This window comes from Pseudophryne corroboree, chromosome 6, assembly GCF_028390025.1.
Source record: "Pseudophryne corroboree isolate aPseCor3 chromosome 6, aPseCor3.hap2, whole genome shotgun sequence".
Lineage (NCBI taxonomy): Eukaryota > Metazoa > Chordata > Amphibia > Anura > Myobatrachidae > Pseudophryne > Pseudophryne corroboree.
In genome coordinates, this window is record NC_086449.1 from 201228089 (window position 1) to 201253750 (window position 25662).

Sequence of the window (25662 nt, forward strand, 5' to 3'; positions counted from 1 at the left end):
CAGTATGCACATACCAGGGACATGTAGTGAGGAAAATAGCTTAGGAGGCACTGGCTAGCATCAGAGCCAGATTACACACAATATATGAGTTAAAGGGTACATGTGGGCATTATACACAGGTGCAGAAGGAATAAACTCCTGGAAATTTCATGAGTTTTGATCAGAGATGTGCGGAAAAGATAGGTGCCATAGTCTTTTTACTCCAGAGTTTTGGTTTTAAAAATGATTAGAATAATGCAAAGAAGATATTTATAACATATTATTTGTATTTTTCATATACTTTATACAGTCAAAACTCTGGTGCAAACGTTAGTATTACAGGAAAGGCTCTGCCTCACCCCATCGGCACATACCCCATACAGATGACAGCATAAAATTGTGTGTAGTTATTGGTGTTCAGTCTGGCCCAATAGCACATCGCACCCATAAAGGTTACTTGGTAAGGAATTGTTGGAATTGACAGTTACTATGTTTGCAGGTAATCCTATGAGGTTGTGGCATATTGTGAAGCAGATGTGCTTATTAACTGCCATTTCCTTTCTTTCAGTGGTACCTACCTTTGGTAAAGCCATCATAACAGGATGCCAGCGAGTGGTTTAGTTTGGAATAGACGTGTGTATTTTGTTTTAAAGCACCAAGTCACATTCTACTTCTCCAGCACAACAGCCACCAGGATGCATTGCTGGGCAATGTATACAGCTGGGGGTGAATCTATAAACTTATTCATCTTCTAAATGTAGTTGTTATGCCAAAAGGTTAGTGTACATGAGGCCCATTGATGATTTATACTAGTACATGCTGTACCGATCATGTTCATTTTGCTTAATACACAAACGTAAAACCTCACTAGACTGATCCAAGCAACACGGGAAAGGTGTTTCTTAGTAATACTGGATTTCTAGGCCATTCGTAACCTATTACAATGGCTATTGCTGCTTTCTTTTAAAAATAAATATTTTTATTAAAAGCTGAATAAAAGTTTTTGATAAACACAGAAGTATTGTGTGATTAGGTTCAAAACAGCTTCCACCTTTGAAGGTCATGCAATCATTTTCTACATTGTAAAAACAAATACTTTGTTTTGTCTTCTTTCACCAATAGTGAAGTGGATCCCATCATTGATTATTCATGGAATTGCCATTTCCTAAATAAACTGGGACTGCTGGAAACTGAATATTCTGAGTTCTCTAAAATAAAATGACTGGATGCTTACGGAGTAGAACACACAATGAGCTAATTTTATGTTGGCAATTTATTTTCAGTCTGTGTAATCTCCAGTTACAAGGGTCATCCTTGTATCTTGTGGGCACTGTGTTCACCCTGATCTCATCAGGGATCATATTGTGCTTGCTGCTGCCTGCATCTCTGCCACGGATTAATGTTCCTTGTTGGTGCAGTAGCCCTGTATCCTGGCTCAGGCACTAGGACCCTGTGTTCTGCAGAGGGACCGCTTTCTGCTGCGCAGTCTTGGATTTTGGTGGAAGGCGGAGAGTGTTGAATCGGCAGTCCTGCAGCATACTGGATTTTTGCACAAACCAGGGGTGCAGATATCCATTATAAAAATCTTTAGCTGACATTTTCTTCTTTAGTATGACTGTCCTGATCCCAACCCAGCCACCCTGCTAACACAAAAGAACCACTGTTAGCAATGCTATAATGTACCATTTACACCACCCATAGGTAATGTGAAAGCAATGTACCCCTGACTACAGTGACTACATTATAATAATGCTAAAGAAGTAACATATATTTAATCAGAAGGATGCCATCACATGACATGCAGATTTATTTATAAACTCACCTTACAACGTACCGCTATGATCTGAGGTCCAGGAAGATACCAGATTGATCCTGGGTTTCTGGGGAAATCTACAGAAAATAAATGGTATGTTGAAAATTGGTTTAATAAGAAACATAAATCCTGGGATTCTCGGTTTTGCCTCACTAACTCCACTTTTACCCAAATGAATTACTCTTACAAACTATTAATCACAGCCATAAGATCCATTAAACTTTTGTCCATAATGTAATGGGTTTCCATGGTCGTGCAGCTGCATGTAATCCTGACATCACCAAGTCCAATGCCAAACATTGGATGGAGTGGTGTAAAGCACACCGGCACTGGACTGTGGAAACGTGTTCTGTGGGGTGATGAATCCTGCTTCTCCGTTTGGCAGCCAGATAAGTGATTCTGGGTTTGGCGGCTGCTGGGAGAACGTTACCTGCCTGACTTAATTATGTCAACTGTGAAGTTTGGTGGAGGAGGGATAATTGTATGGGGCTGTTTTTTTAGAGTTGGGGTTAGGCCCCTTTATCTGCAGTGAAGGGCAATCTTAAAGCTTCACCATACCAAGACATTTTGAACAATGCTATGCTTCCAACTTTGTGGCAACAGTTTAGGGAAGGTACTTTTCTATTCCAACATGACTGTGCCCTAGTGCACAAAGCAAGGACTATAAACACATGGGGGCAGATGTATTATCCTGGAGAAGGCATAAGGAAGTGATAAACCAGTGATAAATACAAGGTGATAAATGCACCAACCAATCAGCTCCTGTTAATTTACATATTGGAGCTGATTGGCTGGGGGGTTTATCACCTTGTACTTATCACTGGTTTATCACTTCCTTATGCCTTCTCCAGGTTAATACATCTGCCCCATGGTTTGATGAGTTCAGTGCGGAAGAACTTGATTGGTCCACACAGAGCTCTGACCTCAGTCCCATTAAGCACCTTTTGGATGAACTGGAACGGCGTTTGCGAGCTAGGCCTACTCGTCCAACATCAGTGCCAGACCTCATAAATACTCTACAGAATGAATGGGTACAAATTCTCACAAACACTCCAAAATCTTGTGAAACGCCTTCCAAGAAGAGTGGAAGCCGTTACAGCTGCAAAAGGGGAACCAACTCCATATTTAAAAAGTATATTTATTCGTATACAATGTCATTACAGTCCCTGTTTGTGTAACAGGCAGGCGTCAGAATACTTTTGTCCTTATAGTGTAAATGTTGTATGTGTGTAGCCAACAAAATAAAAAGCAAATTTTGGAAATCCGAAGAGACTGTAGAGGGTTTTTTGCTCCAGTAAATGACGCTAGACAATATTAACACAGCCTGCATTAGCCTAAGGGGAGATTCTATTAGCCATAGTAAATCTCCTGGAGCTGTCCATTTAGTCCACAAGCGCATCCGGTGGCAACACTCAAAAGGATTTTTCTTTTCGAGACCCCCAACAGGTTCCGAATACCCCCACCATGAAGTAACCTGTTTTCACGAGTCAGGCAGTGTTAACATGTACCTACATGTTAACACTGCCTGAGCGAAAACAGGTTACTTGAACTCATCATGTATTCTTGTGGCACCATATTAATAAAGGATGATAATAATAATAATATTCTATGTGCTAACACTCAAAAACAGATCATTTAACGGGCACAAAAAATAAGCTGTAATGGAGTAGCCTGAAGCTAAAAAAAAAGTGTGAAAAAAGCTTGAGGCTACCTTCATTTTTCACCCCCGTTATATTATCAGGGGTAACTGAATTCACACCCAAGTCATTTTTATTTTATATTATTGTGAACGTTTATTAAAATATAAGACCACAGATAAGTGTGTATAGTAATAGAAAACAACCAAAAATCAACTCAAATAAGTGCTTGTACACACAATATAAAAAGTACAGACACATTCACTCCAACAAAATCATAGTGGGTCATCCTTGATGTACCCAAAGAGGACAGGACTCTTAGGGTGGGAACAACAAAGGAAGGGACCCACTCTCACCATACAGACAAATATATGCCATCTAGGCTTTTCAGGGTGTGGACCAACTGAGATGTCACTTAAGCAATCACTGTAACACTACATTCTTGTGATATTCAGTATAATGAAAGACATATTCAGCATATTCTAAAGACATTGCTGTAGCGGCAGCATTCGCAGTCTGAATTTTTGCTGTCTCCGGGCTTAATACATCTACCCCATTATATCAGTACTTACCTACATCTGACCATTCAGAAATGATAAAATATGCTGCCAATAATCTATTACACAGGGAGGCAGGTCACAACATACGTATAAGGCTCCTTATTTAATTGTATACTTCTGGCATATTTAGGATAGACCTGGTTAGCCAAGCAAGAATATAGGGGCAGATGTACTAAACCTGGAGAAGGCATAAAGAAGTGATAAAGCAGTGATAAGCGCAAGGTGATAATGCACAAACCAGTCAGCTCCTTGCTGTCAATTTACATATTAGAGCTGATTGGCTGATGCCTTATCACCTTGCACTTATTACTTCTTTATGCCTTCTCCAAGCCTAATACATCTGCCCCATAGTGTGTATATTTGGCTTCAAGTTCTAAGTGAGGGGAAAGATTACGGGAGGAATTCCATTAAACACAATATCAAGTAGTGCTGGGAATGAGTGCCCAGACGTATTTAATAAGCTGCAGCACACCACACACTTAATTCAAGAGATGCAGGTCACCGCTCCTAAAAAATGCCATGTAGTTGCAGTAAACGGCATTATCTGACAGAAGTGCAGGGTGAGATGCAGTTAGCACGGGAGGTAATCCTGCAACTCCTATCGCAGCTCAACTGTAGTTTTGTCGGATTTATGGGGGTAATTCAGACTGCCATCGCAGTCTGAATTATTTTGTGGAGTCGCGGGCGCACCCTGGGAGCCCAGTGAGATGCTGAAAGCATCCCAGGGCTGCGATCACCTCTGCCTAATTGACAGGCAGAGGCGGGGCAGGAGGCGGCATGCCAACAGGCGTTAGTACGCCGTTGGCAGGTGTGTCCGGACCGTTGAGGGGGGGACGCAGCCGCTGTGACCCGTGATGCGGCGGGTAGTTCCCGGCCAGAGCGCAGGAGCTGCGTAGGCAGGGAGCTAAGCGCCGGGTGCATGCTTTTGCCCTAGGCCTGTGCTGGGTGTCCCCCCACATGTCTGAGAAAATGATCGTAGATGTTCTAAATTTAGCACATCTTCAATCAGATTTGACACGGGCCCTATGCTTGCATCTCAGGAGGGTGCAAGCAGAAAACCTTAAATAATTGGATAGCTGCATGAACTCATTCCTGGTGGTATTCAACAGCGCATTTAATTGAGTTCCCCCTTATGTGGATTTAAGATTGCATAGCCATTTTTCATGTCCCCTAATGTCAGACTCTTCAGCTACAAGTCTTGGCATATGCTGGCACCCTCTGGATGAGAATTTAGGTACTTGTAGTCCCATAACAACTAGACAACCATGTTTCCTACAATGCTTACTCCTCTGGTTATTATGTGCTCGGCCACTGATAGTAAGAAGTCAACATTACAGATACTGATTTTGTTGTAGCTGCTGCTCCGGGATCCGGTAAGGATCCAGACGGTCGGAATCCCATCAGTCGAAATCCAGATTGAGATCACAATCCCAGTGTCGGCATCCCGAACGAGTGACTATCGGGGGGGGAGGGTGAATGGGGTTAGGCTGCGGGAAGGGAGGATTCTAACCATCTGGATGCCACGGTTGGTATTCTGACCGTCGCATCCCAAATGCCAGCATTGTAGCCCCAACCCACTGTTCCAATGCAATTGAAATGCTTATGTATTGCAAAGTCTAATTCCAAAATGTGTACACTCATACCTGAATTAATTAGCGAGTCAGGAACTTCTATGAAGTTAAGAAATTTAATGGGTTTATCATTCCATACAGCCTGAAGTGGCATCTAGAATAAAACAAAGAATACAGTCATATGCTGGATGATTGGCGACAATTAGTTTTGTGTCGGCACCAACCATATTTATATTCCACAAAAGTCACAGTTGCTTATGTTCTAGATAATGCTTATGTTCTAGGCTGCTCCTCCATCCCCGCCTCATGCATTGACCATCTCTGCTTTGCTTACATCCTGTTATCAGGCTACCTCCCGCTTGCCTGCACCTGTCATCTGTCTGTCGCCCCTTCCCACTAGATTGTTAGCTCCTCAGAGCAGGGCCCTCTTTCCTCTTGGTGTCAAAGCCCTCTTCTCGACACATTTCACTCTCAGCTCTATCCCACTCAGCGGCCATCTTTAACCACATTTACTCCTACTGGTAAAGGCTCATCTCTATCGATGGCCGCCAGCCCCTAGTATTACGCCGATTACTCCCTCGCTACTTACATCTATGCTGTATTATGTATTGAGAATTGTGGTGCTCTTTGTTACCTGTACTTTTTGTTACTTATTTACTGTAATGTTAAGTTCTGTCTCCCTGTACTGATCTATTGTATGCCCTTTGTACGGCGCTGCAAATCACTTGTGGCGCCTTATAAATAAAATGTAATAATAATATTACATTTTTAATCCACACTGTTCCCTTTTCAGCTGTTGCTTTACAGAAATAATGTATCAAATATTCCAGAGACAACAGCTGGGAAACCATCAATTCTATTTGCGTCTATTAGGAGTCCACTCTCATAATATGAAAAGGCAGAAGTATAATTTACTCAGACATGTTTCAATGATAGAACCATTTTATAGTGCACAGTACAAGCTCTGCACTCCCTGACTCTCACTTACACAGCTCTATTATAGAAAAATGTGTGATTTATTTTCATTGTTAGGGTAGATGACTATGAATGGATCACCACTTTGAAATGAAAGGGACGAAGACTGAGCAAACATGTACAAAATACGTGGGAGCACCTGAATAGGATGTAGTAATGTGTCGCGCTTGGTAGGGCAGATTATCAGTAACTTAGACTAACCATCGACTGCTAATAATAGGGTGTTTTTGAATTGAAGTTCTGTCATTTGTACATTACATTTCCAACTATGTGTGATCACCACAATAATCCCATGTTTTTATAAATCACACAAAAGCAATAACTGCGTTCCTGCTGTGATGCATTCCGATAAATGAAATGAGGAGTGAACATGCAACAAATGGAAAGGAACACATTAGACACTGTTTTATGAACGTGGCTGTAAGCCTTTTACCGCAAATAAGCCTTTTACCGCAAATCCAACAGCTCGTTCTAAACGTATAATTTGTTCCGGAGTCTGCTCCTCCCACCTGATGCAGCTCAATGCAGCGGATATCTTGGGTGCTGAAGAGAACATAAAAGTATTAAGGAGAGCAGCAAGTCGAGCAGTTTCAGAGACTCCAATGTCAGTGATGTATAATTGTTATATTATACACAGCAGCAGTCACAGCCTGTAATTGCACAGCACATTATCTAAATTAGGATTTATAATTGTGTGTTTAGTGAGCTAAAGGGGCAACATCCATATTTCCATGTTAAAATAAGAGAAATATACGTTATGGTAAGAGCTTACCGTTGATAACGGTATTTCTCCTAAATCCACAGGATAACAATGGGATATGATAATGCGACAGCGGATTTGCACCAATCGGTCAAAGCTTTCAGGCCTCCCAGCATGCAACGGGCCCGTCCATATATCCCCGCCTCCTGGCTCAGGCAAATCAGTTATATTCCAAAGCTCAAGGCAGAAGCATCATAGATAGCCCTAATCAGGCGATAAGAACACACATGCACACCGTTCCGTACAAGAAGGAAGAGGTTAGTGAGTAAAAGAATCCTCAAATCAGGTGCGTCAGGGTGGGATCCCTGTGGACTTAGGAGAAATACCGTTATCAACGGTAAGTTCTTACCATAACGTATATTTCTCCGGCAGGGTTCACAGGTTATCCACAGGATAACAATGGGATTTCCCAAAGCAATTTAGTGGTGGGGACGCTCCTGACTGGACAGGAGAATCCTTCGCCCAAATTCTGCGTCATGAGAGGCAAAGGTAACCAAGGCATAATGTCTAATGAATGTGTTAATGGAAGACCATGTGGCTGCCTTACATATCTTTTCTGCTGAAGCACCATGTTGTGCTGCACATGATGGACCTACCTTACGAGTAGAGTGAACAGAGACATTAGCCGGAACAGGGAGATCAGCTTGAGAATATGCTTCTGAAATAGTCATCCGAAGTCATCTTGCCAGTGTCTGCTTATCAGCAGGCCATCCTCTCTTGTGAAATCCGTAGAGAGTGAAAAGAGAATCTGTCTTTCTGATGGCACTTGTACGATCCACGTAGATCCTTAATGAGCGGACCACGTCCAGCGATGCATCTCCTTTAGAAAGGCCCGGTACCTGGAAAGCCGGGACTACAATTTCTTCATTAAGGTGGAATTTAGACACCACCTTCGTAAGATACCCAGATCTAGTTCTGAGAACTGCTTTATCTGGATAAAAAAAAAAAATCAAAAATGGGGAACGACATGATAATGCCCGTAAATCTGATACTGTTCTAGCTGACACCATAGCCAGTAGAAAGAGAACTTTAGCTGTCAACAATTTAAGATCCACTTTATTAAGTGGTTCAAATCGGGCAACTGGAAGGGTTTTCAAGACAAAGTCCCAAGGCAGTGTAGGAGGAACAAAAGGAGGTTGAATGCGCAGCATTCCCTGGAAAAAAGTATGCACATCCTGTAAGTTGGCAATTTTCTTTTGGAACCACACAGTCAATGCTGACACTTGCACTCTCAAGGAAGCCACCTTCAAACCTTTATCCATTCCTGTCTGAAAGAATGCTAACACCCTGGAAACTCTGAAAGACTTCGGGTCCATTTTCAGTTCACTGCACCAATGAATGTAGGTTTGCCATATTCGGTGATAAATGCGAGCTGAGGAAGGTTTCCTTGCTCTAAGCATAGTTTGAATTACCTGTTGTGAGAATTCTCTTGACTACAGGATAGAGATTTCAAGAGCCACGCCGTCAAAGACAGTCGATCCAGATGTCTGTGATAACAAGGACCCTGCATCAGTAGATCTGGACATTGAGGGAGCAGAAGTGGAGCATCCATCGACATTCTCTGCAGATCTGTGTACCAATGCCTTCTGGGCCAAGCCGGAGCTATTAGTATCACGGCACCTTTCCTTTGCTTTATCTTTCTCACCACCCTGGGTAATAGGGTGATTGGAGGAAACAAATAATCCAGATGAAAGTCCCATCTCACCGACAGGGCATCCACAAAGATCGCTCTGGGATCCTTTGTTCTTGACCCGCATGCAAGAAGTTTGTTGTTCAGGCGGGACGCCATGAGATCTATCTCTGGCAACCCCCACTTGTCTACTAGAGTTTGGAAGTCCTCCGGGTGTAGAGCCCATTCGCTTGCCTGAATGGCGTGTCGACTGAGAAATTACGCTTCCCAGTTTAGGACTCCCGGAACGAACACTGCGGACAAGGCTGGATGATGAAGTTCTACCCACTTTAGTATGTGACTTACCTCCTCCATCGCTTTTCGCCTGCGAGTTCCTCCCTGATGGTTGAGGTATGCTACTGGCGTCGCATTGTCCAAGTGGATCTGGACTGGTTTTCCCGAAGAATGTCCTTTGTCTGAATCAGTGCGATGTATATGGCCCGAAGTTACAATATATTTATTGGCAGGCAACCTTCTTCCTTGGTCCATTACCCCTGGAAACACAACCTTCCTGACACTGCTCCCCAGCCCTGGAGACTGGGAAATTCTGACGACAGATGCCAATCTGATATCCAAAAGGGTCTCCCCTTGTCCAGATGGGATGTCTGTAGCCACCAGGCTTATGACCTTCTTACTTCTATCGTAAGAACCATAGTCTGTGTTTTTATCGTCTGATGAAACCCATTCCACTTGGCAAGAATTAGACGCTGCAGAGTCCTCGAGTGGAATTGTGCAAACTCCACCATGTCGAATTTTGACACCATCAAACCCATCACACACATTGCTGTCAAACCTTTTGACTGTGTATCAAGTCCTGAATCCTTGACTGAACCTTGGATATCTTGTTCAGAGGTAACATTACTCTCTAAAGACTTGAAACCAGTACAGCCCCCAAGTGAGTCATCCACTGTGACTGAACCAGAGACGATTTTGCCCAATATCTGAGCCACCCGTGCTTCTGCAGACACGTTATTGTCTGTTGCAGATGACATAGGAGCAATTCCTGCGACTGTGCCAGGATTAAAAGATCGTCGAAGTATGGAAAAATTCTTATCCCTTGCTGACGGAGATAGGGCCGAAACACACGAGGCGGCTGGCGCCGCCCGGCAAACACCCGGCCGGCTTTAAACCGCTGCCGTGATGTAAAGACACATGCAGCGCAATGTGTCCTTACACACGGCACGGTCGCGGCACGGCTGCCGGGTTGCAGCCGGGTCTCACCACTGGAAGGTCCGGCTGCCGGGCGGGCGCCTGGCCGTCTTTGCAGCCGGTAAACCGTGTGTGTGAAGGGGAGCTTTCACACAACGGTTTTTTCCCAAGCCGTGTCTAATGCTGCGCATGCGCACAGCATCACACACGGCTCAAAGCCGTCCTGTGTGACAGACTCTGCCGGTTTCTCCCGGATGCCAAAAAGCCGGACAAAGTTTGTCCGGCTTTTTGCCATCCGGGAAAAACCGGAGTGTGTGTTACAGCCCATAAGCTGCCATTACCACCATAATCTTGGTAAATACTCTGGGGGCTGTGGCTAACCCAAAAGGTAGGGCCTGAAAATGCTGTTGGAGGATAGCGAACCTGAAATAGCACTGATGGGACAGTGCTATAGGAACATGTAGGTAAACATCCTGTATATCTAGGGATACCATATAATCCCCTGGCTCCATGGCCAAAATGATGGAACGTAAAGTCTCCATTTGAAACCGAGGTACCCAAATGCATTTGTTCAGCATTTTGAGATTGAGAATGGGCCGAAATGACCCATTTGGCTTCTGAACTAAAAACAGGTTGGAGTAAAGCCCCTGTCCTCGTTGTGCATGAGGAACTGGAATGACTACTCCTAACTGAAGCAATTTCTGAACTGCCTCTTGCAAAGCCCTGGCCTTCGTCTCTACCAGAGACGGGCTGGTACAAAAAAACCTTTGAGGAGGGCGCTTAAGTCAAAAGCATAACCTAGAGATACCGCTGCCTGCACCCAGGCATCTGTTGTAGACTGCTGCCAAATCTGTGCAAACTGAAGAAGTCGGCCCCCCACCCTGGGATCCCCCAGGTGGAGGCCCGCACCATCAGGCTGATGGCTTATCTGTTTTCCCAACCAGTCCTCTGGTAGCCCAGTGCTTTTTAGTCTTAGCAGGCAGTCCCAATACAACAAGTCTGGTATCATTTTTACCTTTAGCTTTTCCTTGAGACCGAAAGGGCCGAAAAACCGGAACTTTAGGTTTGTAATTGTATGTGGAAGGAATCAGCTTTCCACGTACGTAGCCAAACTGCTCTACGAGCATCTATTGTTAAAGCTGATGCCCTGGAGGCAATAGTAGCTATATCCAATGCTGCTTCTTCCAAGAACATTGCAGCCTGTTATGTGCTATATGAGATTTTTGCTCTCTAGATGCTATTGAAAAATCCTCCTCCAATGCATTAGCCCAGGCAGCCACTGCCTTTGCCACCCAAGCTGCAGCCATGGCTGGCCTTATGACTGCCCCAGACAGGGAAAAAATGGTTTTTAGAAAACCATCCGCTCTCCTATCCGTGACATCATTTAATGATGTTGAAGGCAAAGGTAATCTAGATTTTCGCACTAATCGAATCACATGCGTATCTACTTTAGGAGCCACCTCCCTTTGTAAACAATCCCCAGCTGGAAGAGGATAATAAGATTTTAAACCTACCGGTAAATCTTTATCTCGTAGTCCGTAGAGGATGCTGGGGACTCCGTAAGGACCATGGGGATAGACGGGCTCCGCAGGAGACATGGGCACTTTAAGAAAGACTTTAGGTCTGGGTGTGCACTGGCTCCTCCCTCTATGCCCCTCCTCTAGACCTCAGTTAGAGAAACTGTGCCCAGAGGAGACGGACAGTACGAGGAAAGGATTTTTGTTAATCCAAGGGCAAGATTCATACCAGCCACACCAATCACACCGTATAACTTGTGTATCTATTAAACAGTTAACAGTATGAAAAAACAACGTAGCATCAGTCCAACCTGATGAAACTATAACATAACCCTTATGTAAGCAAAACTATATACAAGTCTCGCAGAAGTAGTCCGCACTTGGGACGGGCGCCCAGCATCCTCTACGGACTACGAGAAAAAGATTTACCGGTAGGTTTAAAATCTTATTTTCTCTAACGTCCTAGAGGATGCTGGGGACTCCGTAAGGACCATGGGGATTATACCAAAGCTCCCAAACGGGCGGGAGAGTGCGGATGACTCTGCAGCACCGAATGAGCAAACCTTAGGTCCTCCTCAGCCAGGGTATCAAACTTATAGAACTTTGCAAAGGTGTTTGAACCCGACCAAGTAGCAGCTCGGCACAGTTGTAGTGCCGAGACCCCTCGGGCAGCCGCCCAAGACGAGCCCACCTTCCTAGTGGAATGGCCCTTGACCGATTTTGGTAACGGCAATCCAGTCGTAGAATGCGCCTGCTGAATCGTGTTACAGATCCAGCGAGCAATAGTCTGCTTCGAAGCAGGGGTGCCAACCTTGTTGGCTGCATATAGGACAAACAGTGCTTCTGTTTTCCTGACTCTAGTCGTTCTGGCCACATAAATTTTCAAAGCCCTGACTACATCAAGGGACTCGGAATCCTCCAAATCTCGTGTAGCCACAGGCACCACAATAGGTTGGTTCATATGAAAAGATGACACCACCATAGGCAAGAATTGAGGATGGGTCCGCAATTCCGCCCTATCCATATGGAAAACCAGATAGGGGCTTTTATGAGACAAAGCCGCCAATTCCGACACTCGCCTAGCCGAAGCCAAGGCTAATAACATGACCACCTTCCAAGTGAGATATTTTAACTCCACCATTTGAAGTGGTTCAAACCAGTGTGACTTAAGGAAACTCAACACCACGTTAAGGTCCCAAGGTGCCACCGGAGGTATAAAAGGAGGCTGAATATGCAGCACTCCCTTCACAAAAGTCTGTACTTCTGGGAGAGAAGCCAATTCTTTTTGAAAGAAAATGGATAAGGCCGAAATCTGAACCTTAATGGAGCCTAATTTTAGGCCCAAATTCACTCCCGTCTGTAGGAAGTGAAGGAAATGGACCAGATGGAAATCTTCCGTAGGAGCATTCCTGGCCTCACACCAAGAAACATAATTTTCGCCATATCCGGTGATAATGTTTCGCTGTCACGTCTTTCCTAGCCTTTATCAGAGTAGGAATGACCTCATCCGGAATTCCCTTTTCCGCTAGGATCCGGCGTTCAACTGCCATGCCGTCAAACGCAGCCGCGGTAAGTCTTGGAACAGACATTGCCCCTGTTGTAACAGGTCCTGTCTTAGAGGAAGAGGCCACGGATCTTCTGTGAGCATTTCCAGCAGATCCCAGGTCCTTCGTGGCCAATCTGGAACAATGAGAATTGTCCTCACTCCTCTTTTTCTTATTATTCTCAACACCTTGGGTATGAGAGGAAGAGGAGGAAACACAGACCGACTGGAACACCCACGGTGTCACTAGGGCGTCTACTGCTACTGCCTGAGGGTCTTTTGATTTGGCGCAATACCTCTGTAGCTTTTTGTTGAGGCGGGACGCCATCATCTCTATCTGGGGCAGTCCCCACTGACTTGCAATCTGTGCGAAGACTTCCCGATGAAGTCCCCACTCCCCTGGATGCAGGTCGTGTCTGCTGAGGAAGTCTGCTTCCCAGTTGTCCACTCTCGGAATGAACACTGCTGACAGTGCGCTTACATGATTTTCCGCCCAGCGAAGAATCCTGGTGGCTTCCGCCATTGCCACTCTGCTCCTTGTGCCGTCTTGGCGGTTTACATGAGCTACTGCGGTGATGTTGTCTGACTGGATCAGAACTGGTTGGTTGCAAAGTAAGTTCTCCGCTTGACGTAGGGCGTTGTATATGGCCCTCAGTTCCAGGATGTTGATGTGAAGACAAGTCTCTTGACTTGTCCAAAGTCCTTGGAAGTTTCTTCCCTGTGTGACTGCTCCCCACCCTCTGAGGCTCGCATCCGTGGTCACCAGGATCCAATCCTGAATGCCGAACCTGCGGCCTTCCAAAAGGTGAGCACTCTGCAGCCACCACAGGAGAGATACCCTGGCCCTGGGGGACAGGGTGATCAGCTGATGAATTTGTAGATGTGACCCAGACCACTTGTCCAATAGGTCCCATTGGAAAGTCCTTGCATGGAACCTGCCGAAGGGAATGGCTTCGTATGTTGCCACCATCTTTCCCAGGACTTGAGTGCAATGATGCACAGACACTTATTTTGGCTTCAATAGGTTCTTAACTAGAGTCATGAGTTCCTGAGCTTTTTCTATCGGAAGAAAAACCCTTTTCTGGTCTGTGTCCAGAATGATGCCCAAGAAGGTCAGACGAGTCGTAGGAACCAGCTGTGACTTCGGAATATTGAGAATCCAGCCGTGTTGCTGTAACACCTTCAATGAAAGTGACACGCTGTTCAGTAACTTCTCTCGTGATCTCGCTTTTATGAGGAGATCGTCCAAGTATGGGATAATTGTGACACCCTGCTTGCGCAGGAGCACCATCATTTCCGCCATTACCTTGGTGAAAATCCTCGGGGCCGTGGAAAGCCCAAACGGCAAAGTCTGAAATTGGTAATGACAATCCTGTACCGCAAATCTCAGGTACGCCTGGTGAGGTGGATAAATGGGGACATGAAGGTATGCATCCTTTATGTCCAGTGATACCATAAAATCCCTCCCTTCCAGGCTGGCGATGACCGCTCTGAGCGATTCCATCTTGAACTTGAACCGTTTTAAGTATGGGTTCAGGGATTTTAAATTCAATATGGGTCTGACCGAACCGTCCGGTTTCGGAACTACAACCAGGGTTGAGTAGTATCCCTTCCCTCTCTAAAGCAGGGGAACTTCGACCACCACTTGTTGAAGACACAATTTGTGAATAGCATTTAACACTATCTCCCTTTCTAGGGGAGAAGTCGGTAGAGCCGATTTGAAAAACCGGCGAGGAGGCACCGCTTCGAATTCCAGCTTGTATCCCTGAGAAACAATTTCTATAGCCCAGGGATCCACCTGTGAGTGAACCCAGATGTGTCTGAAAAGTCGAAGACGTGCCCCCCACTGGGGCGGACTCCCTCAGCGGAGCCCCAGCGTCATGCAGTGGATTTTGCAGAGGCCGGGGAGGACTTCTGTTCCTGGGAACTAGCTGAGCAGCTTTTTACCTCTGCCCTTACCTCTGGCAAGAAAGGACGATCCACGTACTCTTTTGTTTTTATTTGAACGAAAGGACTGCATTTGATAATGTGGCGCTTTCTTAGGTTGTGAGGGAACATAAGGCAAAAAATTCGATTTACCTGCCGTAGCTGTGGAGACCAGGTCCGAGAGCCCTTCCCCAAACAATTCCTCACCCTTGTAAGGTAAGACCTCCATATGTCTTTTTGAGTCGGCATCACCTGTCCACTGCCGGGTCCAGAGGACTCGTCTAGCAGAAATTGACATAGCGTTTATTCTGGAACCCAGTAAACCAATGTCTCTTTGAGCATCTCTCATATATAAGACAGCATCCTTTATATGGCCTAGGGTCAATAAAATGGTATCCTTATCTAGGGTCTCAATTTCCGCCGATAAGAAATCTGTCCATGCTGCTACAGTGCTACAAACCCAGGCCGACGCAATTGCCGGTCTGAGTAATGTACCAGAATGTGTGTAAATAGATTTCAAGGTAACCTCCTGCTTGCGGTCAGCAGGATCCTTGAGGGTAGCCGTATCTTGGGATGGCAGCGCAATCTTTTTTGACAAGCGTGTCAACGCTTTGTCCACCTTAGGGGAGGATTCCCACCCTATCCTGTCCGTTGGCGGGAAAGGATACGCCATAAGAATCCTTTTGGGAATCTGCAGTTTTTTGTCTGGAGATTCCCACACTTTTTCACATAATTCGTTCAACTCATGTGAGAAGGGAAAAGTTACCTCAGGCTTCTTTCGCTTATACATGTGTACCCTCGTGTCAGGGACAGGGGGTTCCTCTGTGATATGCAACACTTCTTTTATTGCAATAATCATATATCGAATACATTTAGCCACTTTTGGCTGTAACTTTGCATCATCGTAGTCGACACTGGAGTCCGAATCCGTGTCGGTATCTGTGTCTTCTATCTGGGATAGTGGGCGCTTCTGAGACCCTGAAGGTCCCGGCGACATAGGGACAGACATGGGTTCACTCCCTGACTGTTCTTTAGCTTCAGCTTTGTCTAATCTTTTGTGCAATAAGTTCACACTAGCACTTAAAACATTCCACATATCCATCCAGTCAGGTGTCGGCACCGCCGACGGAGACCTCACATTCATACGCTCCCCCTCCTCCCTATGTGAGCCTTCTACCTCAGACATATCGACACACGCGTACCGACACACCACACACACACAGTGAACCTCTTATCTGAAGACCGTTTCCCCACCAGGCCCTTTGGAGAGACAGAGAGAGAGTATGTCAGCACACACCCCAGCGCTATATGACCCTGGAAAAATAAGAATTTACTTACCGATAATTCTATTTCTCGGAGTCCGTAGTGGATGCTGGGGTTCCTGAAAGGACCATGGGGAATAGCGGCTCCGCAGGAGACAGGGCACAAAAAGTAAAGCTTTAGGATCAGGTGGTGTGCACTGGCTCCTCCCCCTATGACCCTCCTCCAAGCCTCAGTTAGGATACTGTGCCCGGACGAGCGTACACAATAAGGAAGGATTTTGAATCCCGGGTAAGACTCATACCAGCCACACCAATCACACTGTACAACCTGTGATCTGAACCCAGTTAACAGCATGATAACAGAGGAGCCTCTGAAAAGATGGCTCACAACAATAATAACCCGATTTTTGTAACTATGTACAAGTATTGCAGATAATCCGCACTTGGGATGGGCGCCCAGCATCCACTACGGACTCCGAGAAATAGAATTATCGGTAAGTAAATTCTTATTTTCTCTATCGTCCTAGTGGATGCTGGGGTTCCTGAAAGGACCATGGGGATTATACCAAAGCTCCCAAACGGGCGGGAGAGTGCGGATGACTCTGCAGCACCGAATGAGAGAACTCCAGGTCCTCCTTAGCCAGGGTATCAAATTTGTAGGATTTTACAAACGTGTTTGCCCCTGACTAAGTAGCCGCTCGGCAAAGTTGTAAAGCCGAGACCCCTCGGGCAGCCGCCCAAGATGAGCCCACCTTCCTTGTGGAATGGGCATTTACATATTTTGTCTGTGGCAGGCCTGCCACAGAATGTGCAAGCTGAATTGTATTACACATCCAACTAGCAATAGTCTGCTTAGAAGCAAGAGCACCCAGTTTGTTGGGTGCATACAGGATAACAGCAAGTCAGTTTTCCTGACTCCAGCCGTTCTGGAACCTATATTTTCAGGGCCCTGACAACATCTAGCAACTTGGAGTCCACCAAGTCCCTAGTAGGCGCAAGGCACCACAATAAGCTGGTTCAGGTGAAACACTGACACCACCTTAGGGAGAGAACTGGGGACGAGTCCGCAGCTCTGCCCTGTCCGAATGGACAAACAGATATGGGCTTTTTTGAGAAAAAAACCACCAATTTGACACTCGCCTGGCCCAGGCCAGGGCCAAGAGCATGGTCACTTTTCATGTGAGATGCTTCAAATCCACAGATTTGACTGGTTTTAAACCAATGTGATTTGAGGAAACCCAGAACTACGTTGAGATCCCACAGTGCCACTGGAGGCACAAAAGGGGGTTGTATATGCAATACTCCCTTGACAAACTTCTGGACTTCAGGAACTGAAGCCAATTCTTTCTGGAAGAAAATCGACAGGGCCGAAATTTGAACCTTAATGGACCCCAATTTGAGGCCCATAGACACTCCTGTTTGCAGGAAATGCAGGAATCGACCGAGTTGAAATTTCTTCGTGGGGCCTTCCTGGCCTCACACCACGCAACATATTTTCGCCACATGTGGTGATAATGTTGTGCGGTCACCTCCTTCCTGGCTTTGACCAGGGTAGGAATGACCTCTTCCGGAATGCCTTTTTCCCTTAGGATCCGGCGTTCCACCGCCATGCCGTCAAACGCAGCTGCGGTAAGTCTTGGAACAGACATGGTACTTGCTGAAGCAAGTCCCTTCTTAGCGGCAGAGGCCATAAGTCCTCTGTGAGCATCTCTTGAAGTTCCGGGTACCAAGTCCTTCTTGGCCAATCCGGAGCCATGAGTATAGTTCTTACTCCTCTACGTCTTATAATTCTCAGTACCTTAGGTATGAGAAGCAGAGGAGGGAACACATACACCGACTGGTACACCCACGGTGTTACCAGAACGTCCACAGCTATTGCCTGAGGGTCTCTTGACCTGGCGCAATACCTGTCCCGTTTTTTGTTCAGACGGGACGCCATCATGTCCACCTTTGGTATTTCCCAACGGTTCACAATCATGTGGAAAAACTTCCCGATGAAGTTTCCACTCTCCCGGGTGGAGGTCGTGCCTGCTGAGGAAGTCTGCTTCCCAGTTTCCATTCCCGGAATGAAACACTGCTGACAGTGCTATCACATGATTTTCCGCCCAGCGAAAAGTCCTTGCAGTTTTTGCCATTGCCCTCCTGCTTCTTGTGCCGCCCTGTCTGTTTACGTGGGCGACTGCCGTGATGTTTTTCCCACTGGATCAATACCGGCTGACCTTGAAGCAGAGGTCTTGCTAAGCTTAGAGCATTATAAAATTACCCTTAGCTCCAGTATATTTATGTGGAGAAAAGTCTCCAGACTTGATCACACTCCCTGGAAATTTTTTCCTTGTGTGACTGCTCCCCAGCCTCTCGGGCTGGCCTCCGTGGTCACCAGCATCCAATCCTGAATGCCGAATCTGCGGCCCTCTAGAAGATGAGCACTCTGTAACCACCACAGGAGAGACACCCTTGTCCTTGGATATAGGGTTATCCGCTGATGCATCTGAAGATGCGATCCGGACCATTTGTCCAGCAGATCCCACTGAAAAGTTCTTGCGTGAAATCTGCCGAATGGAATTGCTTCGTAGGAAGCCACCATTTTTACCAGGACCCTTGTGCAATGATGCACTGACACTTTTCCTGGTTTTAGGAGGTTCCTGACTAGCTCGGATAACTCCCTGGCTTTCTCTTCCGGGAGAAACACCTTTTTCTGGACTGTGTCCAGAATCATCCTTAGGCACAGCAGACGTGTCGTCGGGATCAGCTGCGATTTTGGAATATTTAGAATCCACCCGTGCTGTTGTAGCAGTATCCGAGATAGTGCTACTCCGACCTCCAACTGTTCCCTGGACTTTGCCCTTATCAGGAGATCGTCCAAGTAAGGGATAATTAAGACGCCTTTTCTTCGAAGAAGAATCATCATTTCGGCCATTACCTTGGTAAAGACCCGGGGTGCCGTGGACAATCCAAACGGCAGCGTCTGAAACTGATAGTGACAGTTCTGTACCACGAACCTGAAGTACCCTTAGTGAGAAGGGCAAATTTGGGACATGGAGGTAAGCATCCCTGATGTCCCGGGACACTATATAGTCCCCTTCTTCCTGGTTCGTTATCACTGCTCTGAGTGACTCCATCTTGATTTGAACCTTTGTAAGTGTTCAAATTTTTTTAGATTTAGAATAGGTCTCACCTAGCCTTCTGGCTTCAGTACCACAATATAGTGTGGAATAATACCCCTTTCCTTGTTGTAGGAGGGGTAATTTGATTATCACCTGCTGGGAATACAGCTTGTGAATTGTTTCCCATACTGCCTCCTTGTCGGAGGGAGACCTTGGTAAAGCAGACTTCAGGAGCCTGCGAGGGGGAAACGTCTCGACATTCCAATCTGTACCCCTGGGATACTACTTGTAGGATCCAGGGGTCCTGTACGGTCCCAGCGTCATGCTGAGAGCTTGGCAGAAGCGGTGGAAGGCTTCTGTTCCTGGGAATGGGCTGCCTGCTGCAGTCTTCTTCCCTTTCCTCTATCCCTGGGCAGATATGACTCTTATAGGGACGAAAGGACTGAGGCTGAAAAGACGGTGTCTTTTTCTGCAGAGATGTGACTTAGGGTAAAAACGGTGGATTTTCCAGCAGTTGCCGTGGCCACCAGGTCCGATGGACCGACCCCAATTAACTCCTCTTCCTTTATACGGCAATACACCTTTGTGCCGTTTGGAATCTGCATCACCTGACCACTGTCGTGTCCATAAACATCTTCTGGCAGATATGGACATCGCACTTACTCTTGATGCCAGAGTGCAAATATCCCTCTGTGCATCTCGTATATATAGAAATGCATCCTTTAAATGCTCTATAGTCAATAAAATACTGTCCCTGTCAAGGGTATCAATATTTTTAGTCAGGGAATCCGACCAAGCCACCCCAGCTCTGCACATCCAGGCTGAGGCGATCGCTGGTCGCAGTATAACACCAGTATGTGTGTATATACTTTTTATGATATTTTCCAGCCTCCTGTCAGCTGGCTCCTTGAGGACGGCCCTATCTATAGACGGTACCGCCACTTGTTTTGATAAGCGTGTGAGCGCCTTATCCACCCTAAGGGGTGTTTCCCACCGCGCCCTAACTTCTGGCGGGAAAGGGTATACCGCCAATAATTTTCTATCGGGGGGAACCCACGCATCATCACACACTTCATTTAATTTATCTGATTCAGGAAAAACTACAGGTAGTTTTTTCACATCCCACATAATACCCTCTTTTGTGGTACTTGTAGTATCAGAAATATGTAACACCTCCTTCATTGCCCTTAACAAGTAACGTGTGGCCCTAAAGGGAAATACGTTTGTTTCTTCACCGTCGACACTGAAATCAGTGTCCGTGTCTGTGTCTGTCGACCGACTGAGGTAAAAGGACGTTTTAACGCCCCTGACGGTGTTTGAGACGCCTGGACAGGTACTAATTTGTTTGCCAGCCGTCTCATGTCGCCAACCGACCTTGCAGCGTGTTGACGTTATCACGTAATTCCATAAATAAGCCATCCATTCCGGTGTCGACTCCCTAGAGAGTGACATCACCATTACAGGCAATTTGCTCCGCCTCCTCACCAACATCGTCCTCATACATGTCGACACACACGTACCGACATATAGCACACACACACAGGGAATGCTCTGATAGAGGACAGGACCCCACTAGCCCCTTGGGGAGACAGAGGGAGAGTTTGCCAGCACACACCAAAGCGCTATATTTTACAGGGATAGCCTTATAATAAGTGCTCCCTTATAGCTGCTTTTATAAAATCACAATTTCGCCAAATTTTGCCCCCCCTCTCTTGATTTAACCCTGTTTCTGTAGTGCAGTGCAGGGGAGAGCCTGGGAGCCTTCCTGACCAGCGGAACTGTGTGAAGAAATGGCGCTGTGTGCTGAGGAGATAGGCCCCGCCCCCTTTTCGGCGGGCTCGTCTCCCGCTTAAAAATGGATTCTGGCAGGGGTTAAATATCTCGATATAGCCCCGGAGGCTATATGTGAGGTATTTTTTGCCAAAAAAAGGATTTTCATTGCTGCCCAGGGCGCCCCCCCCCAGCGCCCTGCACCCTCAGTGACTGCCGTGTGAAGTGTGCTGAGAGCAATGGCGCACAGCTGCAGTGCTGTGCGCTACCTTAAGAAGACTGAGGAGTCTTCTGCCGCCGATTCTGGACCTTCTTCTCTTTTCAGCATCTGCAAGGGGGCCGGCGGCGAGGCTCCGGTGACCATCCAGGCTGTACCTGTGATCGTCCCTCTGGAGCTAATGTCCAGTAGCCAAAGAAGCCAATCCATCCTGCACGCAGGTGAGTTCACTTCTTCTCCCCTAAGTCCCTCGATGCAGTGATCCTGTTGCCAGCAGGACTCACTGTAAAATAAAAAACCTAAGCTAAACTTTTCTAAGCAGCTCTTTAGGAGAGCCACCTAGATTGCACCCTTCTCGGCCGGGCACAAAAACCTAACTGAGGCTTGGAGGAGGGTCATAGGGGGAGGAGCCAGTGCACACCACCTGATCCTAAAGCTTTACTTTTTGTGCCCTGTCTCCTGCGGAGCCGCTATTCCCCATGGTCCTTTCAGGAACCCCAGCATCCACTAGGACGATAGAGAAAAAAACACTAAATGTTTATCCAGTAGCACTGTTTATACTTCATATCCACCAAATTTGTGCCCCCTCTTAAAACCCCTCTATCACCGTGTATTAGCAGGGAAGAGCCCGGGGAGCTTCCGCTCAGCGCTGGTGAGTGCTGAGGGAGAAGCCCCGCCCCCTCGGCGGCGGGCTTCTGTCCCGCTCAAAATTCCTGAAAACTGGCGGGGGCTCTGTTATATACATGTACAGTGCCCATCTGTACATGTATATACTTATTTTGCCAATGGAGAGGTTTTATTGCTGCCCAGGGCGCCCCCCCTGCGCCCTGCACCCTTACAGTGACTGCGGTGTGTGAGGTGTATGGGAGCAATGGCGCACAGCTTTACTGCTGTGCGTTACCTCAGTGAAGATCATGAAGTCTTCTGCCGCCTCTGAAGTCTTCTTTTCTTCTCATACTCACCCGGCTTCTATCTTCCGGCTCTGCCAGGAGGACGGCGGCGCGGCTCTGGGACGGACGGCGAGGGTGAGACCTGCGTACCAATCCCTCTGGAGCTAATGGTGTCCAGTAGCCTAAGAAACAGAGCCTTGAAACTCACAGAAGTAGGTCTGCTTCTCTCCCCTCAGTCCCTCGATGCAGGGAGTCTGTTGCCAGCAGGCTCCCTGAAAATAAAAAACCTAACAAATATACTTTCTGACCGGAAGCTCAGGAGAGCTCCCTGTAGTGCACCCATCTTCTCTGGGCACAGTATCAAACTGAGGTCTAGAGGAGGGGCATAGAGGGAGGAGCCAGTGCACACCCAGACCTAAAGTCTTTCTTAAAGTGCCCATGTCTCCTGCGGAGCCAGTCTATCCCCATGGTCCTTACGGAGTCCCCAGCATCCTCTAGGACGTTAGAGAAAATTGGAATTCCATTTCTTAAGAATTCTAAACTTATTAGGCGCAGCCAAAGCCTCTTCCATGATTTCCATCAGCTGATCTGACCCTGGAAACTCAGTCTTAACTGTTTTGGGACTATTAAACACAGGTGCCTTGGTTTTAACACAGGATCCACTGAATCCTCTAAGGATAGAATGGCTTTCATTGCTTTAATTAACTCAGCTATATCCACTGAGACACCTTCCTCCTCCTCTTCGTATGCCGAAGTAGAATTAATTGAGCTTTTTTCCTCCGATGAATCCTCATCTGAACCATGTGTAGCCTGTGAGGATGAAGATTTACTTACCACCGGCTTATCAGCCTGTGTCTTTTGAGAGGCAGCTACTGGAAGTGATACACCACAGGTGGGAAGCTGCATGTAAGGGTTAATCGTGTAACCTATCCCCAGTACAGGAGTTGGAGGAATTATCCTTTCAGCTATACTGGATAAAGTCTGTGCAAACATAGCCCAAGGTGGATCAACCTGCACCTGAATCTGCCTTGTATTTTGCAAGAACCCCTGGTGAAAGCTAAAACAATTTGCACACGAACCATATTGAACCAGATCCTGAGAGGATAACACAGCTTTGCAAGACAAACATGATATGAGTGTTTGTGTTGCTGTAAGTGTATCTTTGTCACCTTTGCCGCTCTTAGGGGGTCATTCCGAGTTGATTGTAGCTGTGCTAAATTTAGCACAGCTACAATCAGGCACTCAGACATGCGGGGGGACGCCCAGCACAGGGCTAGTCCGTCCCGCATGTCAGTGCCGGCCCCCCCTCCCCGCAGAAATATCGCACAGCGGCGATGCTTTTGCATCTCAGGAGTTACTCCCGGCCAGCGCAGCTCCTGCGGCTGGCCGGGAGAACCTCTTCGCAGCCCTGGGTCGCAGCGGCTGCGTGTGACGTCACGCAGCCGCGGCGGCCCGCCCCCCCCCAATGGTCCGGCCACGCCTGCATTGGCCGGACAGCGCCGCCGTCCAGTCCCTCTCTCCCAGCGACCGCCTCGGCCAGCTATTTCTGAAGCCTACGATTCCTAAGGCCTAGCGCTGGTGCACTCGAGGTGGCAGCCGAGTCAGCGACTGTTTGGTAGTCTCCTCCCAAAACAGTGCGGCTGTGTCCGTGTTCCCCTTCTAAGCGGAACCGATGCCTTACCTTCTTCCCCGTGCTCCGGCCACAGCCTGGTAACGTCTGCTAGACCTGCTAGTATATCCGACAAAGACGCCCGCCGAAACAGCACTGTTCTCGTGGGTAAGCGTTGTCGCGACCAGGCGGAGAGTTGTTGGAGCGACTCTTTCTAAGGTACGTATAAGACGCTGTTTTGAAAGATTGCCAGAAAAATAGTAAGACTATAAAAATAAAATAAGAAAGCTTAGGGCTGCTAAAAACCAGCAGCCCTCTGACCATGGTCCGGCTCCTACCACACCAAACAAAAAACTGATTTGCCTGAGCCAGGAGGCGGGGATATATGGACGGGCCTGTTGCATGCTGGGAGGCCGGAAAGCTTTGACCGATTGGTGCAAATCCGCTGTCGCTTCATCATATCCCATTGTTATCCTGTGGACCCTGCCGGAGAAAAGGATGATAGAAGACTCGCATCACCTACCGAACGTTGCTCCTTCTGTCGGCTGCTCTGTAGCGTACCGCAAACATTCAGGTACATTTTTCAAAACAGATATAAGCTGAGAAAACAGTGAGATGGCAGACGTGGTCAGTGTTAGGGTAGGATTCCTGTCACAGCCCATGCCCTAACATGAGACCACTTACCATTTCTGCTCCATGCTTGGACAGAACGGTTTCCAGCTCCTTAGAAGTGCAATTGGGTGGCACAGGGAATGTTTTCTGCATCACTATAGGACCCACATCAAACCTAAATCACAAGATGTGTGTTACTATACATAATAAAATAGTAAGATGCTTGTAAATTATCAAAAAGCCATCACAATCTGGAATCCCAGGAATTCCTGTGAAAATATACAAATGAATCAATAAGGTTTTAAAAATAAGGACTTGCCTTACTAATGCCAAAGTATATAAGGGTGTGATTCAGTTCGCCGTAGGACTTACCAGATTTATGGGGACATGTACTAAGCAGTGATAAAAATGGAGAAGTGAGCCAGTGGAGAAGTTTCCCATGGCAACCAATCAGCATTGACGTAACATTTATAATTTGCATACTATTAAAGTATGCAGAGCAGGCGATTGGTTGCCAGGATCAACTTCTCCACTGGCTCACTTCTCCACTTTTATCACTGCTTAGTACACGTCCCCCTAAGTACCCAGAGCTATTCAACTATTTCCCACAGTGAGCCATAGCCCCCATGTTAAGTGCCCAGAGCCCTGCAATTACTGCCCATGGTGAGTTTGCAACTTGTTTAGGAAGCACTAATTAATATGGATAATCTCTGCTGCATCTTAGCTTGCCCACAACAAAATGATCTTCTACACCAGGCTTATCCAGACAAACATGCGTATTAATGCCAGAGGGGCGCAAGTTCATTGGGCCCCTCCGCATCTTACCTTTTGTTGGAAAGTTGGTTCCTCCTACTACGCGGAGCCATCTTCCCCATAGTTGGGAAGATGGCACATGCACACAAGAGAGCAAAGGTTTAGGGTCTTTACTTTCACTGCATAGTGCCGTCTTACAGCATATGTCACTGGGAAGATGTGGCTGCGGACAAGGCCGTGAAGAGCTGCGCTGAGCCCGGGCACTTTTTGGGGGTGTGGCCTAATTGCAGCCCCCTTAGGAAAATTCTAGAAACAAAACTATTTGTAGCATGCTGAAAAGGAAGGG

The 25662-nt window shown here is 46.8% G+C and overlaps 2 protein-coding genes across 6 annotated transcripts in view; one reads left to right on the forward strand and one right to left on the reverse strand.

Moving 5' to 3' along the window:
* Positions 1-997, forward strand: part of LOC134931848 (uncharacterized protein HI_0077-like) — an 87875-nt gene extending 86878 nt beyond the window's left edge. For both annotated transcript variants that reach the window (XM_063925619.1, XM_063925620.1), the window contains one exon: positions 548-997. In XM_063925619.1, coding sequence (XP_063781689.1) covers positions 548-577 — 30 coding nt within the window. In that variant the 3' untranslated portion in view covers positions 578-997. The remainder of the gene's footprint in view (positions 1-547) is intronic.
* A 237-nt stretch (positions 998-1234) lies between these two features.
* Positions 1235-25662, reverse strand: part of MTFMT (mitochondrial methionyl-tRNA formyltransferase) — a 31676-nt gene continuing 7248 nt past the window's right edge. The window contains exons 4-9 of one of the 4 annotated variants that reach the window (XM_063925618.1): positions 24636-24738; positions 24475-24550; positions 6987-7078; positions 5633-5714; positions 1802-1869; positions 1235-1619 (exon numbers count right to left, since the gene is read on the reverse strand). In XM_063925618.1, the coding sequence (XP_063781688.1) occupies positions 1422-1619; positions 1802-1869; positions 5633-5714; positions 6987-7078; positions 24475-24550; positions 24636-24738 (619 nt within the window). In that variant the 3' untranslated portion in view covers positions 1235-1421. Of the gene's footprint in view, positions 1623-1801; positions 1870-5632; positions 5715-6968; positions 7079-24474; positions 24551-24635; positions 24739-25662 lie in introns of all 4 variants that reach the window. The other 3 variants (XM_063925616.1, XM_063925615.1, XM_063925614.1) reach the window with 3 other exon arrangements.